The sequence below is a fragment of the Apium graveolens genome, chromosome 11 (genome assembly GCF_009905375.1).
Source record: "Apium graveolens cultivar Ventura chromosome 11, ASM990537v1, whole genome shotgun sequence".
NCBI classification, from domain to species: domain Eukaryota; kingdom Viridiplantae; phylum Streptophyta; class Magnoliopsida; order Apiales; family Apiaceae; genus Apium; species Apium graveolens.
The window spans coordinates 176,986,611-177,006,030 of NC_133657.1; the positions used below are offsets into that span (position 1 = coordinate 176,986,611).

The 19,420-nt window shown below is 35.9% G+C and overlaps 1 protein-coding gene, 1 long non-coding RNA gene and 1 pseudogene across 2 annotated transcripts; all 3 read right to left on the reverse strand.

The window, feature by feature from the left end:
• Nucleotides 1-2,967: 2,967 nt before the first annotated feature.
• On the reverse strand, nucleotides 2,968-4,774 carry LOC141696808 (uncharacterized). Its single transcript, XR_012564497.1, has 2 exons — nucleotides 4,665-4,774; nucleotides 2,968-3,148 (listed from the first exon to the last, which is right to left on the reverse strand). It is a non-coding gene; the product is annotated as an uncharacterized LOC141696808 (long non-coding RNA).
• Nucleotides 4,775-7,989: 3,215 nt separating this feature from the next.
• On the reverse strand, nucleotides 7,990-9,488 carry LOC141697201 (endochitinase-like; annotated as a pseudogene).
• Nucleotides 9,489-17,184: 7,696 nt separating this feature from the next.
• LOC141697202 (basic endochitinase-like) lies at nucleotides 17,185-18,605 on the reverse strand. The gene is made up of 3 exons (XM_074501482.1): nucleotides 18,058-18,605; nucleotides 17,822-17,972; nucleotides 17,185-17,725 (listed from the first exon to the last, which is right to left on the reverse strand). The coding sequence occupies exons 1-3, from the start codon at nucleotides 18,512-18,514 to the stop codon at nucleotides 17,356-17,358; spliced, it is 978 nt and encodes a 325-aa protein (XP_074357583.1). The 5' UTR covers nucleotides 18,515-18,605; the 3' UTR covers nucleotides 17,185-17,355.
• Between the last annotated feature and the right edge of the window lie 815 nt (nucleotides 18,606-19,420).

Consider the following 19,420-nt stretch of genomic DNA (forward strand, 5'->3'; position numbering starts at 1 on the left):
TTTGGGTGTCTTGCCATTAGTTACAACCCAAATGTTTCTACTGACAAATTTACAGCTCGGGGTATTCCTTGCGTGTTCTTAGGATATCCAGCAACCAAGAAAGGCTATCGACTTCTAAACTTGAGCACAATGGTTGAATTTGTCTCAAGAGATGTCAAATTTCATGAAGAAATATTCCCCTTCTCTCCAAATGCGGGTTTACATTATATGCAGCCTCTCCCAATCAACATGCCGAACCTTGTTCAAACTCAAAATCTGCACATGTTTGATGAGGAATATATTTCTGATGAGTTCTCAAGGCATCCATCCCCTGCAACCAACAATGATTTACAAACCTCACAGCCATCTGTTCACAATGATATACAACATGACATTGTTGTTGTTCGACGATCTACAAGGGCTCATCGACCTCCACAGTGGCAACAAGATTATGTTACTAACTATTCTGCACAACCAGTGGCCAGCATTGCAGATTTGTCAATCAATGCATTTTTTACCTGCTTCCTTGCTACTGTCACCACAACAAAGGATCCCGTTCATTTTAAGGAAGCGGTCCAACAACATCAATGTGTGTCATCTATGAATGATGAATTAGAAGCTCTTGAACGAAATGGCACCTGGACTGTAACTGAACTCCCACAAGGCAAAACAGCAATTGGGTGCAAATGGTTATTTAAAACAAAATTTAACCCGGATGGTAGCATTGAACGACATAAATCTCGTCTTGTCATCTTGGGTTGTAGACAAAAATATGGAGAGGATTACACAGAAACATTCGCGCCTGTTGCCAAAATGACAACAGTGCGAACCATGTTGGCTGTTGCTGCCATAGAAGACTGGTATACTTTCCAGATGGACGTATCCAACGCCTTTCTACATGAAGAGCTTCTCGAAGATGTATACATGAAAATGCCACCTGGATATACCCATCTTGGGTGTAGAATCTCTCTGAATGATGCATACAAAGGTATCTCTAAATCCAACTTAGTTTGCAAGTTACTTAAAGCTCTATACGGCCTTAAACAAGCCCCTCATTTATGGTTTTCAAAACTATCTTTAACCCTTCTCAGCCTTGATTTTAAACAGTCAAAATCTGATTATAGCCTTTTCTTAAAGCAAACACCTACCACTACTCTTGTTGTACTTGTTTACGTGGATGATCTGTTGATTTGTGGCTCTCACATGGCTGATATTTCTCACCTTAAACAAATGTTTTCTTCCCAATTTCATATGAAAGACCTCGAGCCTATCAGCTATTTTTTAGGTCTTGAGGTAGACAGATCAACCTTTAGCTTTTTTATATCACAGAAAAAATACACCCTCGATCTTCTCACAGAACATGGCTTACTTAATTGTAAACCTATTTCACTCCCTATGCACTCTCACCTCAAACTCACACCAACTACTGGAGACCCACTTCCCAACCCCATCCCTTATCAACACTTACTTGGCCAGCTCATATATTTGACAATAACCTGCCCTGATATAGCATTCACAGTCCACACGCTCAGTCAATATATGAATGCCCCTACAACAACACACCTTCAAGCTGCAAAACGCCTCCTTCGATACCTTGCTGGATCACCTTCACAGGGCATCTTACTAGCCTCCTCTAGTGCTGCTCACCTTACTGCCTACTGCGACAGCGACTGGGCTAGCTGTCTTGCCACCAGAAAATCTACTACAGGTTATTGCATATTTCTGGGCACATCACCTATATCTTGGAAGTCGAAGAAATAGAGTGTGATGGCTCGCTCATCCGCTGAGGCGGAATACCGTGCAATGGCCATGACCACTTGTGAAGTAACATGATTATCCAGCCTTCTCAAAGATCTGGGCTTCAAAAATCTGCCATCTACACAAATTAAGTGTGATAATAAAGCAGCATTGGCCATAGCTGCTAATCCTGTACAACATGAGCGTACTAAGCACGTGGAAATAGACTGTCATTTTATTTTCCAGCTGTCATTCTATTATCCTATAGCAAATTAAGGTTGTTAGGTAGAGGAACGTTTTATCTAATTTGTCTAGTAGCCAAATTAATGCTCTGTCCTATATAAGACAAACTGAGATGATTGTAAAAGGCAGAGGCTAAAAATGATAATGCAAATTCATCTTTTCTTGCTCAGTATTTTCTCTCTTGATTTGCAATGCATATATTTATGAACTAGAATCAATCATCATTGTAGTTGCTCCCAATTAGGGCCCTAGTCTAGTTGAGCTCCGCTATCCCAATATGAAGCAGAAATATATCACGAAAGCTGGGCAGTCTTCGTAAAGTTCAAGGGCTGTGATGATAATGCTATTGGTGAAGATTTCGAATCAAATTTTGTATTCCCACTTTATATGCTAAATTTTTATGACTTGTCAGTTAAATCGATAATAAATATACTTCAGAATTTTGTTGCGTTGCGTAGAAGTCCATGACAAGGACTTCCCGCATTCAAATAATTTATCCATGTTTTACGTCTCCAAAGCATGCATGAAAGATTATTCCATGACCGAGTAATACATCCATCTGTAAATGAACCGAATCGAGTTCGAATTTTTTCCTAACGAGTCGAGTCAAGTTCAAAAAATTTAACGATCAGATTTTAATGTTCGAACTTGATTTCGTTAACAACCGAGCCGAGTTCGAGTTGTTTACAAACTTTTCGAGTCGAGTTCGAGTTGGTCATTAATTTTTTAACTTTTTTTGGTCTTTTTTCACAATTAGAGTTGACTCATTACTCTTATCTTACAAATTAACTAGTATGTCTTATTTTCTTGCTTCTTATTTTCAAAATTGATTTATGCAGATTTAGGATTTCATTTTAGTTTAAAAATGACACTTTGTTGTGTTAATTGATTGAATCTATCTCTCAAACATTTTAGAGTTGAAATGAAAGCAAGAAAATAAAAAAATACATATAGAAGTTGTCCCGGATAATGCTGTATTAGAAGAAAACTAGCATGAAAACCCGTGCGAGTGTAACACCCCCTTCTGGAAAATTGAAGGAGATATTTCTATAATCCATAAACTTGCAAACAGAGCACTAATATAATCTTTAATAAATATTTAAATCTAAATAACGTTGGAAGTATATAGACCTAATCAACAAAATATAGGGTATCTCTCCATCACACAGTCTTTAATCCCCCTAAGCACCTGTCAAGAAAAAAAAAATACGGCATGAGCCAAATGCCCAGTACGGATTTGGAATACAGTTTATAAAACTAAGAGATCAGAAATAAATAATCTGCAATTTATAATAAATAAACAATTAAAAAAAATAAGTAAGGCTGAAACAACGAGGGGTTAGGATATTTCATACCGAGATCTTAACAGATACAAATACACACATCATAGGGTACCTAATGTGTGCAACAGAATGGATAACGTTTACGGCATATATAACGTCACCATAAATCAAATCACAAATCAAATTCTGGGTGCACCCACGTATCCTGAACAAATATCAAAATGGCCAAAAGCTCCTCCCAAGGGCTAACAGAAGGATGAGCCGCGACCAATCACACTGTCACAGAATTGTCATGTCACAGTTGCCGCAATGACATGGCTGTAGTACCCCTACAGCTGGTTAACTCGGTATACCCTAAATCACACTAAGAGTTCAAACAAAATAGTTTCGCAAAGTTTAAAATCACTTGATGCAAATATATCAAATATTCTAAACAGATTTGTAACATGAATAATTTCTAAAATCACTGACAGGTATGCAAATATTTCGAAACGGAGATGCTACAAATATTTAAACATTTCAGAACAAAACTAAACGGATACTTTAATATTTGAAACAAATCTAAGACATATAATTTTGAAAAAGAACGGAAAAATATATTCAAATATTTTAAAAAGATTATTTGAGATTTGTAATTTTGAAAACCACAGATGAAGTAGATTTTTAGATATTTCAAAACAGATTTTAAAATAATTTTAAAAAGTGAAAATATTTGAGACGAATAATAACGGAGTGAACAGAAGGATGAACATATTTATCATAATAAGAGTAACACTGAATAAAAAGGGATAGAATCTGTATCTCAAATATAGCAATCCTCTTAACTAATAAAATCTGCAAATCACCTCTCACTAAATTCTCGAATCCTGAGCTAGTAACAAAAGTATTGACATATTAAAGTTAATATATTATTAAAGTCAATACAAATCCTGTGGATTTGTTCGTACTTAGATAATAAGCCTTTCTAATAAATAAAATAGAAATGTCTTAGCCTCATCCATGAATAACTTCCTATCCTTGTAATTTATTATTCACTAAGAGACTCTCGTCATACAAATAATTAATTAAGACTACTACTAATTTTAATATTATAATTTTGACTCTAATTTTACAAACCAGTTTCGGTGGATCGAGCTATTGAATCTACATATATTTATATTTTACATGATTACCTTAGATTTTGAAGCCATAAAATCAATTAAGTTTACAATTTAATATTCATGAAACATAAGCATATACTTTAAACCCTTTCATGCTTTATTAACTAATATCTGAATTTTTAAAACTCTAACTACCGAACTAGACCATTAAGTTAACCTGCTCCTTCGTGATGTGACATTATGAATTATGAATGTACATAGGATTAATTAATCAATTATATAAAAAGACTACTAAAACTTGAACAAGAATGAATCACCTTACTTGGTTTACGGCCAAATGACTCGTACATATGTATTTGACTCTTCTCTCTCCTGATGGCTCTGTTTCTCCCCTCTGTTTCCCTGCCTCTCTTTTTATCTCCGTGACTTTACTTATTAGGGTTCTAATTAATTAGACAATTGTGTGTGCAAATATATAGCCTCTAGATATTTATATAATTTTAATAATTGATTAAATATTATTATCAACTGTTTATTCTCTAATTACCAATATATTAGATTCCTTATTTTAATTATCTTCAAGTCGTTATTATTAGTATTATTATTTTTATTATTATTATTATTATTATTATTATTATTAAGTTCCGGATATTACAGCGAGGCACGGGTCATGTTCTAGTATAAATTTTAAATTTTCGATATTTTGTGCTGTGTGCGATATTCATTATTTGGTGATGAATATGTTGTACTTTAGCTATATAATTACCTAGTTATAGATGAAAACTATTCATAATTGAAATATTTTTGTTTTGCGAAATGAGTAGTGTAGATATTTAATAGTTTACAAGATTGTGCATAATGTTTATAAACGACTTACTTGTGTTTTTGGTCCATATTTGCAAAGAGTCACATAGATAACAAAACTGTGGACAAAAAATTTCTTTATGTACCCAATTCATAAAAGTAGAGTTTTTTTCTAGCTTACATAGTTTCATCCATACATAACAGTTCTTGTGTGAAATATTTATTGGTACATGATGTGATTTTGGTTTGAAATATATATTGGTACATGATGGTCTATCTGTCAAATTTTCTTCTCTATAATTGGGTTGATGTGTCCCTAATGTTCTTCATCGATTCAACATATGTGGAAATGTTGTTTGCAATTTACTAAAGGTATGCGTTACTTTATAGTCTAATCTAACTTGCTTGTTTTATTTTAAATCATAAAGTAATATAATATAATTTGAATAAATAAATACAAAAAAATACTGTGTTTAAATATTTTTGATAAGTTATAATAATTAAAATACCAAATATATCTATAATACGCGACACGCGCACACATGTATCACGTGTATGAGTGGAAATATAAGATTAGGTGGGCGCGTGATCTGATTTTCATATGTAGTAGTTTATTACTATTATTTAACACTACTTTGAAATATAGTCCATCTATATTATATATAATTTATTAATATTGTAATGTGAAATAATATATTATAATCCGAATTAAGATATGTAAAACTAAAATTATGATAAAAAATTGTTAATAAATCATAACAATAATACCAAATATTATTTTATTCACGCGGCACACACACACATACATACCATGTGTATGATTGAAAACACAAGTAACGTAATTTTCAGTGCAATTATTTACGTATAGTAAATTTACATTATTATTTTATTTTTACACTAAATTAAATAATTTAGAATTGTATAAAGAGACCTTATATAATACATAATATATTACAATCTGAATCAATAAGTATACAAATTTGATCAATATTAAAATATGTTAATAGAAACACAATAATTAAACTATCAAAAATTTCTTCACTCATGCGATATGCACACTCTTATAATTTGTGATATAAAACACAAATGAGTGATTTTCAATTGATAAGAAAATGTCTAAATTAGTGTTTATACTCAATTTTGAAAACCCTAAATATTAATTATATTTTTAAAAGTAAGCACAATGATAAGTTTGTCATTATATTTTAATTCATGCGACACTCATACACACATATAATTTGCATAATTAAAAACACATGTGAGTGTTTGGTCTAGTGGTAGGAGATGTGCAATCTAGTGTATGGATTCAAGTTCGAATCCATTTAAATAATTTTTTTTTAAAAAAATTGTAAGTCTAATGAAAATGTAGACATTTTAAACTGAATAAATTATCTTAATATTTATATGGAATAAAATGTCTTTTGAACAAATAGCCCCATGTTGGGCTATCACGAGTCATTATATAATAATGTTTTAGAATACATAGCGTATAATTTAAAAAAATTTAGTTTGTGTCGATTTTGTTAGAAATAAAGTATATAGCCCTTGATAATTTAAAATAAAGTGTACGAAAAATATCAGTGGAAACAACTTATTATCAATCATTTTCTAGCCCGTTGACTAAATTCGAAAGTAAAAAAAAATACATTTTAGCTTGATAAAGCTCTGACATCATTTGTGAAAAACGGTCAAATTTTGAGTATTTTTTAGAAATTAAGTGACATTTTGATGCTGAGTTCAGAATAAGCTCAAATATATTAGTCCAAATAAAAATTTGAAATAGTTTTACCCATAGGGACACATAATAGTACTCAGTTTATCTTATTATTGTTGACTTTTATAACTTTACGGTCAATTTGATTAAATGACTAAAGTAGAAAATATAAAAAGAAATAGATGATTAAAATTTGGAGAAAAATATCCCAAAGTACGTACTTAAGAGAGTTATATGAGCACGTAGTGTATTTTTAATAGTCTAATTTTTTAATAAAATTATGTAATCATAAAAATACCCATGCATTTAGGAGCATTAAGCCCTGATATATTCGTTACTCACAATATATATAATTCCAAATATTAACTTTTTCGAGACACACAATCATATCTCATATGTGTATATATATGGTTGCATGACTTAGTGGTATTATGTTGTGTAGAGTATTTTTAAGACCGGGTTCGATTCCCACTAAAAGCATGGCAAATGTAAAAAAAAGACAGATAATGAAAAACTATTCATTAGTCACAGTAAATATAATACTAAATATTAACTTCTTCAAAACACACAAACATATCTAATATCTATATGATTAACAACTCATATGATTTAGTACCTCAGTGGTATGTTGTTGTATAGAGTATTTGCAAGACCAGGGTTCGATTTTCACCAAAAGCATTTTTTTATAAATGGTAACTATAAGGGCAATTTAAATTTTTCAAGTTAAATAAAATGACTCACCATTTAAATTGAATAAAATGACTCACCATTTAAATTGAATAAAATGTCTCACCAATGCTCTATGTTGGGCTAAGCATAGCAAATGTAAAAAAAGATAGATAATTAAAAATTATTCATTAGTCACAGTAGATATAATACTAAATATTAATTTTTTCATATGAATTAGTACCTTAATGGTATGCTCTTGTATAGAGTATTTGCAAGATTAGGGTTTGATTCCCATCAAAAGCATTTTTTATAAATGGTAACTACAAAGGCAATTTAGACATTTCAAGCTAAATAAAATGTCTCACCATTTAAATTTAATAAAATGTCTCACCAATGCCCTATGTTGGGCTATTATATATATATATATATATATAATAGATAGATATTTTTAAGTCTCAGAGATGAAACTCCATCAGATTACCACTTAAGATTTAAAATAGAGAATGCTCATGTACATATATAGATTTTTTATGCATATTACTTATCGAGTCGAGTTCGTGTCGAGTTTAACGAGTCGAGTCGATCTCGAGTCGAGTTCGAGTCGACTACTTGTAAAATTTGGGTCGACTCGATAAGTTTAACGAGCATATTTTCTTGTTCGAACTCGAGCTCGATTACTTAACGAGTCGAGTCGAGCCTAACGATCAGCTCGGAGCTCTATCAAGACTTAACTGGGTATTTATTAGCTAGTTATAATCCCGGTGACACTTTATTCATGTATAAGTAACTATCTAGGTCATTAAAGTAACAGTGTTCGGGCAACCCCGTACATCTCTACTGGTTGATCTAGCTACCTGAAATTTAGAACAAGATAGATCAAGAAAAAGGCTTTGATTGTTGCAGTCGAGATTATGTCCATACCCAACTCCGAGGATATCACAGTACTTTTTGTAAAAGCCAATTCTATCCTGCACTCTGCTATCAGTCCCTCTATTGCACTCAAGACCACCATTTATGATATTGGTGATCACACCATAGCCAGGGACACGATTTGCTGCATTATCCGCAGCAGAAGGAGACCATCTTCCGATGATCACATTGTGACTTGATGGCTTGCTGCTTTGAGGAGTCATCCAAAACCATATAGCTGTTTTGAATGATATGGTTGCATCTGTAGCTACTAGATCAGGATTATTTATGAGGTCTGCTCCGATTGCTTTTCCAGCTTGGCCATAATTGTAGTTACTGATCAATTAGTCCAAAACATATTTTCAATCTAAAATAGAATTAAGGTTTTAGGACGATCAGTAAATTAATGGATACTGATGCACTTACTGAGTGATTTGGATTGGTCCTCTACCGTAATATTGTTTGCCAGAAGCACAAGGCCAGTCTGGGGAACTGCAGAATGTACCCGGATTGTTTCTCTCTGATATAAAGCAATATCCCCATGCATATGGACCATCTGGTTCACATGTCATATTTAAGATATATTATCATCGCAACCAAACAGTATCTATATTACCTGTAGTTTCGTGAGATGTTTGAGCCAAGAAAGCAGCAACTTCTTGTTTACGCTGGTCAGTGTTTCCTGTAGTTGCAAATCCGTTGAAAATTTTGCTGCATTTATGAAAGCTCTGTATGTGTAGAAACCATTACTCTTGCAACTTCCATCATTTCGATGTTTAAGCATTTGATTAAAGAGAGATTCACTAATAATAGAGCTAACATCTCCACCTCCACCACCAGGGGCAGGTGTGGAACCATCACACTGGCTCTGGCATTTGCTGCAGTACTCAGATGTGGTGCCACACCACCCATATTGGCTACAACACATTCCATTTGGACACAAAGCATTCCCAGCTTGTTTTCCACATTGCTCTGCAAAAGTTTCCAGAGACAAAGCCAATATGAAGATTGTCACTATCCAGATTTTCATCTTTATGCTACTTAGTAATCGATAAATGAAAGTATGATATATGAAAGTATGGCACATGAACCAATTTATAGGATAAAATTTTACTAACTGACATATCTAACCTTGTACAAATTTAAAATAATCAGTCTATCTGATGGATGTTTTTGACTTTTTTAGGGAGAGGATGGAAGCGGGAAAAAAGTCAGTTAGCAGCCCCTATTGATTATGTTTCTTTAATTGTGATACATGTGATCCCGCATATTTTATGTTTCAGTTCAATTTTGATGACTATATCATAGACATATTTGAGTAGTTTTAGAAAGTAGAGGACTACATAATTTGTTTTTATTGGTATATGAAGTTGACATGCTCTGTAAGGAGGTTAGAGTCTACTCCCTCCGTCCCAAATTTTATGATAACCTAGTACAACCATTTGCATTCGTGTTATGACTGAGCTTCCAGTGAAGTCAGGCCAGATAGAGAGTGTTGTGTGATTGTGTGATAAAAGGTTGCCTACAAAGTTGAAGGGTAAATTCTATATAGATAACTTTTCTGATAATATATCTATTTGATGGATGTATTTGACTTCTTCAGGTAGAGGAGGGAAGCAGATAAAGACAGTCAGTTAGCAGCCCCCGTCGATTATGTTTCTTTTGTTGGAAAATATGGGTATAAGTCCCATATTGGTAACTCATATTTTTGAGCATTATGACTAAAAGATGTGTGAGATATGAAGATATTCTCTTAATAATGGAAATTATTATTTTTCATTAAAATTTGGCTCAAATATTATGGCATAAATTAATTTGATTTTGTTTTAGATTAATTGATATGGTGTATGTCTTGATATATTTAATCTGATTCTGTTTCAGATTATTTATGGAATAGAGTAGCTTGCAAGTATTACACCGATTCCATAATTAATGATATTTAATTATGAAAAAGAGTAGCGCACAAGTCTATCTACACCTATATAAACACCTCTAAGGCGTTAGGGTTAGACACACCAAAAACATATTCGCCTTTAAACACAAAACTCTCTCTCTCTCGGTGATAGTTTTGTACCCGTTCAAGCTCGCTGAAGGTGCTCGTTATCCGTAATGCCGCCGCTACCTCGTTTTATCCTGGGAGGCTATCGACTCGCACATACGGTGAGAGGCGAAATAGCTTTAAGGAGACAGTTTCAACTGGACTCGAGGATCTCTCTTCTGTTTATATCTTTTCTTCCTCCGTTTGATTTCGTTTACTCACGCACACATTTGTTTGTTATATGTATTAATCGCAGATTGTTTTAACAATCTTAAAGCTATTTATTTTATACATCTGTGACTGATACATCTGTATCTGCTTGTTTTGATTGAGTAACAGATCGATGGAGAACCAAACTGTAAACGATCCGATGAACATGACGGTTGATCCCAACGCACTGATCACTGGATCTGATGGGGTTCACCAGCAGCCGATTAACCCTAACGCACGGATCGTACGATCTGATGGGGGTCAAACGCCTGTTGGACATGTGCCTTTGGGACATGTGCCTGTGGGACACACTGTCATTGGACAGTTTAGTGTTCCTCTTGGACAGATATCGGCAGGATTCACTCCTCCGATCATACCTGCGGTACCTACTGGTGTGCATACACCTGTATTACAGACGCACGTACCATCTGTTCCACCTGTGGTGCCTGCTGCACCTGTTATGCCAACTGTGCCTGCTGCACATGCTGAAAAACCTGAGAAGTTCAACGGAACGAACTTCAAACGTTGGCAACAAAAGATGCACTTTTATCTGACCACGTTGCATATGGATCGCTTCCTTAAGGAAGAACCACCGTTGCTCACTGCTGAGAGTAACATGCAGACTGTGTACGCTGCTGATGCTTGGAAGCACTCCGACTACATCTGTCAGAACTATGTGTTAAATTGTTTGTCTGACCCGTTGTATAACGTATACAGCGCGAAGCCAACAGCTAAGGTCTTATGGGAGTCACTTGACCATAAGTATAAAACCGAGGACGCTGGGGCAAAGAAGTGGATTGTTGGCCGCTTTCTTGATTATAAGATGACAGACTCTAAGACTGTGGTCAGTCAGGTGCAGAAACTGCAGGTGATCATTCATGACATTCATGCTGAGGGAATGGTCATAAGTGAGTCTTTCCAAGTTGCTGCTGTTATTGAAAAGCTTCCACCTGGATGGAAAGATTTCAAGAACTACCTTAAGCACAAGCGAAAGGAGATGTCTATGGAGGATCTTATTGTTAGACTTCATATTGAAGAAGACAACAGAGGGTCCGAGAAGAAAGTTAATGTTTCCACTGAGAAGGCAAACATGGTGGAGCATGCTCAAAGCTCCAAGCCCAAGAAGACTAATTCTAGTAAAGGGGCAAAGCTGGCACCCAAAGGAGGGATTTCGAAGTCGAAATTTCAGGGGAAGTGCTACAACTGTGATAAAGTTGGTCATAGGTCTTCTGACTGCAAGAAGCCCAAGAAGCCCAACAAGAAGAAAGAAGCAAACATGGTAGAGAATATCTCCAAGGATATGGGTGATATAGACCTCTGTGCTACGGTCTCTGAAGTGAACCTGGTCGGTTCTAATCCACGTGAATGGTGGATTGATACTGGTGCTACTAGGCATGTTTGCTCAGACAAGGCGATTTTCTCTAGCCTCAAAGCTTCTGATGCTGGTGAGAAGCTCTACATGGGGAATTCAACAACTTCTACCATTGAGGGTGAAGGCACGGTGATCCTGAAGATGACCTCTGGGAAGAATCTGACTTTGAAGAATGTACTTTATGTGCCTGATATTCGCAAGAACCTTGTGTCTGGTTCTCTGATGAGTAAACATGGCTTTCGCATTGTAATAGAGTCAGATAAAGTAATTTTGTCTAAGAGTGGTATGTTTGTAGGGAAGGGTTATTTAACCGATGGGCTTTTTAAGCTCAATGTAATGTCCGTTAAGGACGATAATGAAATGAAGAATTCTTCTGCTTACTTGCTTGAGTCTCCTAATTTATGGCATGCTAGATTAGGACATGTAAATTATGACACTTTATGACGTTTAAGTGCAAAAGAATACATACCTAAACTTACTATCGATTCAAAACATAAGTGTGAGACTTGTGTTGAGGCAAAATTAACGAGATCATCATTTAAACGTGTGGAAAGGAACACCAAAGTGCTAAACCTAATACATAGCGACATATGTGATTTAAAATTCGCTCCAACAAGAGGAGAAAACAAGTATTTTATTACATTCATTGATGATTGTACAAAATACTGCTATGTATATTTGTTGAAAAGCAAAGACGAAGCTATAGATAAATTTAAAATCTATAAGGAAGAAGTTGAGACACAACAGACTGAGAAAATCAAAGCGATACGAAGTGATCGTGGGGGTGAATATGTTGACCATTTGGAGAATTCTGTTCACAACATGGTATAATCCATGAGGTCACTGCACCATACTCCCCTCAGTCAAATGGTGTGGCTGAAAGGAAGAATCGCACAATGATGAATGCGATGTTGTTAAGCTCTGGGCTTCCACAATCGATGTGGGGAGAAGCCATCTTAAGCGCAAATAATATTTTAAATATTACGATGCGCAAGAATAAGGATGTAATTCCTTATGAAATGTGGAAGAAAAAGAAACCAAGTTACCAACACCTGAAAGTGTGGGGGTGCCTTGCAAAGGTACTGATCCCTACACCGAAGAAGGTGAAGATAGGTCCTAAGACTGTGGATTGTATTTTCATCGGATATCCTCCACATAGTACTGCATATCGGTTTCTTGTTCATGAATCCAAGATTCCTGATATTCAAAAGAATACCATTATGGAATCAAGGAATGCAGTTTCCCTGTAATCCAGGAAACCAACAACCTACGACGTTTAAACGATCTCATGAGTCTGTAGATGACGATAATGAGAGTGACGAAAGTGAAGACAAAAATGTGGGGGTAGTGAGAAGGAGCAAAAGACAACGAACGGAGAAATCCTGTGGGTCTGATTTTATGACCTATTTGCTCGAAGAAGGTGACCCAAAAACCTATAAGGAGGCGGTTACCTCACCTGATGGACCTATGTGGAAAGAGGCCATCAAGAATGAAGTTGATTCAATTATGCAAAATCATACTTGGGAATTAGTGGACTTGCCAACTGGTTGCAAACCATTAGGTAGCAAGTGGGTTTTCAAGAAGAAGTTGAAAACTGATGGCACTATTGATAAGTATAAGGCCAGACTTGTAATTAAAGGATACAAGCAACAAAAAGGCCTTGATTACTTTGATACATATTCTCCTGTAACGAGAATAATGTTCATAAGGATGATGTTTGCTATTGCTGCAATGCGTAATCTAACTGTACATCAAATGGTAGTGAAAATAGCCTTCCTAAATGGGGACATAGATGAGGAAATCTATATGGAACAACCCGAAGGGTTTGTTGTCCCAGGACAAGAAAGGAAAGTTTGTAGATTGGTGAAATCATTGTATGGTTTGAAACAAGCGCCTATGAAATGGCATGAAAAATTTGATGAGGTCGTGCTGGCCAATGGCTTCAAAATCAATGAATGTGATAGCTGTGCCTATTACAAGGATAACGAGAACAGCTATGTCAAGGAGAATGACAATGGCTATGTCATGATGACGCTATATGTAGATGATCTACTTATTGCCGGAAGCAATGATAAAGTGATCAAATCTACCAAGGACATGTTGAAATCAAGATTCGACATGAAAGACATGGGACTAGCAAATATAATTCTGGGAATTCAAATTTCTAGAACATCAGAGGGTCTCGCATTAAGTCAACCACATTATGTTGACAAGATCCTTGAGAAGTTTCTTAAGGATGACTTTGAGAAAGCTAGGACACCTGTGGATATGACTTTGTACCTATCCAAGAACAAAGGTGTAGCTGTTTCCCAATTGGAATACTCGAGGATAATTGGTAGTCTGATGTACCTCATGAGTTGTACAAGACCAGACATTGCATACTCAATTAGCAAGTTGAGTAGGTTTACGAGTAATCCGGGAGCTGATCACTGGAAAGCGATCATAAGGGTACTAAGGTACTTGAGGGGAACTCGAGACTATGGATTGCACTATGGCAGATACCCAGCAGTATTAGAAGGATATACTGACACAAATTGGATATCTAGCAAGAAAGCACTTAAGTCTACGAGTGGCTATGTGTTTACATTAGCTGGAGCGGCAATATCATGGAAATCCTCAAAACAAACGGTGATAACTCATTCCACGATGGAAGCTGAGTTTGTGGCACTAGATAAATGCGCCTAAGAGGCTGAATATCTACGTCAGTTTCTGGAGGATATTCCAAGATGGCCAAAGCCTGTAACTGCAATTGGGATTCACTGTGATAGTCAATCCGCTATTGGCAGAGCACAGAGCACGATGTATAATGGAAAGTCTCGTCATATACGACGACAACACAGTTCCATTAGACAATTGATTTCAACCGGAATTATCACTGTTGACTATATACTGTCAAAAGTTAATATCGTGGATCCACTAACCAAAGGGTTATCAAGAGAAGTAGTTGAGAAATCATCGAGAGGGATGGGCCTTAAGCCTATTGCTTAACGGCATCATGGTGGACACCCAACCATTGCTGACTGGAGATCCCAAGAACTTGGTTCAATGGGACAACTAAATCATGATGACCAAATCACTGTGGGGGTAACCCCTGGCCTGTTCCTATGATGAGGAAACAGTGAGACCCGTAAGGTACGAGGTTAAGCTTTGAGCTTTTAATGATCTTTGATGAATACATGGAGCTCGGGAGTGAACGCATGGAATTCAGTTAAGTAAACGCGGGTTACTCTATAAGATAAAGATCACCTATGTGGGAGAGAAGTGGGGCCGCTTCAAAGGAGAATTGTGAGGCACAATTCTTTAGAAACTTCTGCAGAACCAGGACGATGTTCCATGGCCAAAATGGACATACTCATGAGAGCTGAACGAGTCAGAAACGATATAGTGATAAGTATATCATCGTTTACACAAACGGTCGAACAGTTCAAGGACAAGCACGTCTACTGTCTACTAGTAAAGTCGGTATGCTTACTCGAGCGAAGGTTCAAGGAGCATTCTCTACCTATCGTATGCTATATCTGATCGAAGAAACTATCACCAAGTCAAACTCCGTGTCTGTCTGTATGTCTGGTGTGTGCTACTAAGATCACCAATCTCACCCATATGGGGGATTGTTGGAAAATATGGGTATAAGTCCCATATTGGTAAGTCATATTTTTGAGCATTATGACTAAAAGATGTGTAAGATATGATGATATTCTCTTAATAATGGAAATTATTATTTTCCATTAGAATTTGGCTCAAATATTATGGCATAAATTAATTTGATTTTGTTTCAGATTAATTGATATGGTGTATGTCTTGATATATTTAATCTGATTCTGTTTCAGATTATTTATGGAATAGAGTAGCTTGCAAGTATTACACTGATTCCATAATTAATGATATTAAATTATGGAAAAGAGTAGCGCACAAGTCTATCTACATCTATATAAACACATCTAAGGCGTTAGGGTTATACACACCAAAAACATATTCGCCTTTAAATACAAAACTCTCTCTCTCTCGGTGATAGTTTTGTACCCGTTCAAGCTCGCTGAAGGTGCTCCTTATCCGTAACGCCGCCGCTATCTCGTTTTATCCTGGGAGGCTATCGACTCGCGCATACGGTGAGAGGCGAAATAGCTTTAAGGAGACAGTTTCAACTGGACTCGAGGATCTCTCTTCTGTGTATATCTTTTGTTCCTCCGTTTGATTTCGTTTACTCACGCACACATTTGTTTGATTATATGTATTAATCGCAGATTGTTTTAACATCTTTAATTGTGTTACATGTTATCTCACAAATTTATGTTTCAATTCAAATTTGATGGCTACTTCATAGACATATTTGGTTTGTTTTAGAAAATTAGAGGAATACATAATTTGTTCCTATTGATATATGCACGAGCACGAAGACATGCATGGTAAGGAAGTTAAAGTCAAGCACGAGCAATCCAGTGAGCAAGAACTAGATTACTTTATGCTTATCCATTTTGATACAAGTTTTTCTGGACGGGCCTGATATATGTCTTATAACCTGGTGCAGCAGCAATCTAAGATTAAGCTTTTGTATGTCCTATAAATTATGATAACCTAGTGCAACCATTGCATTTATGTTTTGAAAACTTCTACTTGTAAAATACATATGTAGATTGACTTGGCTTCAAATGAAATCATAATTTTCATTTGAGTTCCGCGTTTTTACAATTTTCAAGTCATGAACCGGAAATGGAGCAGAAATATATCATGGAAGGGCTGTGATGATAATGCTAGTGGTGAAGATTTTGAATCAAATTCACACTTCAGAATTCAGATGCTAATTTTTATGACTTGTCAGTTAAATCGATAGTAAATATACTTCAGAATTTTATTTGGTAGAAGTTGATGATTATGACTTGCAGCATTCAAATAATTTGTGCATGACTGTAAATTATAATACATCAGTAGAACAAGTGGTTAAAACACTTGACTGAGTAGCTAGTGTTTGTTTATCAATTACTATCATAGTGTCTAAGATAAGTTGAGTACATGGCTCTGAAGGGACATCAAAGTTTGCTTTTTTTGGGCATAATAGCATCATTTCAAATATATAAATTGTATAGGCGGTTACATTTAATATTATTCTTGTGTTTTATTTTCAGTGATCATACTAATTCAACGCTTTATTTATTTCTGAGAAAATCATCAAATTTATTTATAATCCCGGTAACACTTTATTCATGTAGAAGTAAGTAGCTAGATCATTAACAGTATTTGGGCAACCCCGTACATCTCTACTGGTTGATCTAGCTAACTGAAAGTTAGAACAAAATAGATCAAGCAAATGGCCTTTGATTGTTGCAGTCGAGATTATTTCCATACCCAACTCTGAGGATGTCACAGTACCTTTTGTAAAAGCCAATTCTATCCTGCACTCTGCTATCAGTCCCTCTATTGCACTCAAGTCCGCCATTTATAATATTGGTGATCACACCAAATCCAGGGACACGATTTGCTGCATTATCTGCAGCAGAAGGAGACCATCTCCCGGTGATCACATTATGGCTTGATGGCTTGTTGCTTTGGGGAGTCATCCAAAACCATATAGCTGTCTTAAATGATATGGTTGCATCTGTAGCTACTAGATCAGGATTATTTATGAGGTCCACTCCAATTGCTTTTCCAGCTTGGCCATAGTTGTAGTTACTGATCGATTAGTCCAGATCAAAGTTTGATCGTTAGCTTACAACTAAATTTAGTTATTAGGACTGACTAGTAACTAATAAATATCGATGGACTTACTGGGTGAGTTGGATTGGTCCTCTACCGTAGTACTGTTTTCCAGAAGCACAAGGCCAGTCTGGGGAAGTGCAGAATGTACCCGGATTGTTTCTCTCTGCTATGAAACAATATCCCCATGAATATGGACCGTCTGGTGCACTTGCCCATCCACCTGAAAGACCATTGACCATCTTTTGTGTGTTATATATTGAATTGACTATGATGCAACTAGCCTGTGTGCAGAAAACTACTTTTACCTGTAGTTTCGTGAGATGTTTGAGCCAAAAAAGCTGCTAGTTCTTGTTTACGCTGGTCAGTGCTTCCAGTAGTACCAAAACCACCGAAAGATTTTGCTGCGTTTATGAAAGCACTGTATGTGTAGAAACCATTACTCTTGCAACTTCCATCATTCCGATGCTTAAGCATTTGATTAAAGAGAGATTCACTAATAATAGAGCTAACATCTCCACCTCCACCACTAGGGGCAGGTGTTGAACCACCACCACCACCACCACCACCACCAGGGGAAGGCGTTGAGCCACCACACTGGCTCTGGCAATTACGGCAGTAGGCAGGTGTGGTGCCACACCACCCGTATTGGCTGCAACACATTCTATTTGGGCATAAAGCATTCCCAGCCTGTTTTCCACATTGTTCTGCAGAAATTGCCAAAGACAGGGCCAAAATGCAGATCGTCACAATACAGAGCCTCATCTTTTTGCTCCTTTAAACTTGAATTATCGAAATACGAGAGTATGACCCCGGTTTATATAGGCTAAACCTAACTAATGCTGACATATATATCTAACGTCATGCATGAGCCAGTCAAGCTTTTTGATGGAAATTTTTGACAACTTAGGAAATTAGGGAAGAAGAGGAAGACCTATAGCCAGCGGCCCTACTTTATCATTTATGTTTCTTTAGTTGTTTTCCATGTGATCTCATATTTCAATTCAATTTTGAGGGCTACCTCGTAGATATTTTTTGGACTTTTTTCAAGATTAGAGAGACAAGATTATCTATGTGCATGTAAATTAAGGAGGTATACTATTCAAAGTTTTCCTTGACGAGCCTGATCTATGCAACCATTTGAAGGGGATGCTTATGTGCGCCGTATATGTTATGATCACAGCCTGATATATGTTGTAAGACCTGGTGCAAGTGCAACCATTTGAGATGAAGCTTATGCATATAATGTTTTCATAACTTCGATTTCTAAACAGCATTTGCAGATTGACTTGGCTTAATTGAAGTCAGGTCCTGCTTGTACAGAGTTTAATTCCATATTTTTTAATCTTCATGCCATGAACTTACTGTATCTGTATGTACCATAAAAGCTGGACAGTCTTTGGAAAGTTTAAAGGACCGTGAATCCGTGATGAAAATGTTAATGGTTAAGAGCAAGTCCGTTGTTTCCTATAACTCAAAAATTGACGACTAGTAACTGGAATGTAAATTTTCGGGAGTATTGCTACAGATACAAAAAATAATTACAAAGTGCCGTCGAATGGATGATGTGGCTGTATCGAATAATTTAATTGGTGTTATTAGTGTTAATGATGTGGCTGTATCGAATAATTTAATTGGTGTTATTAGTGTTAATGCATAGGGTCATTTACA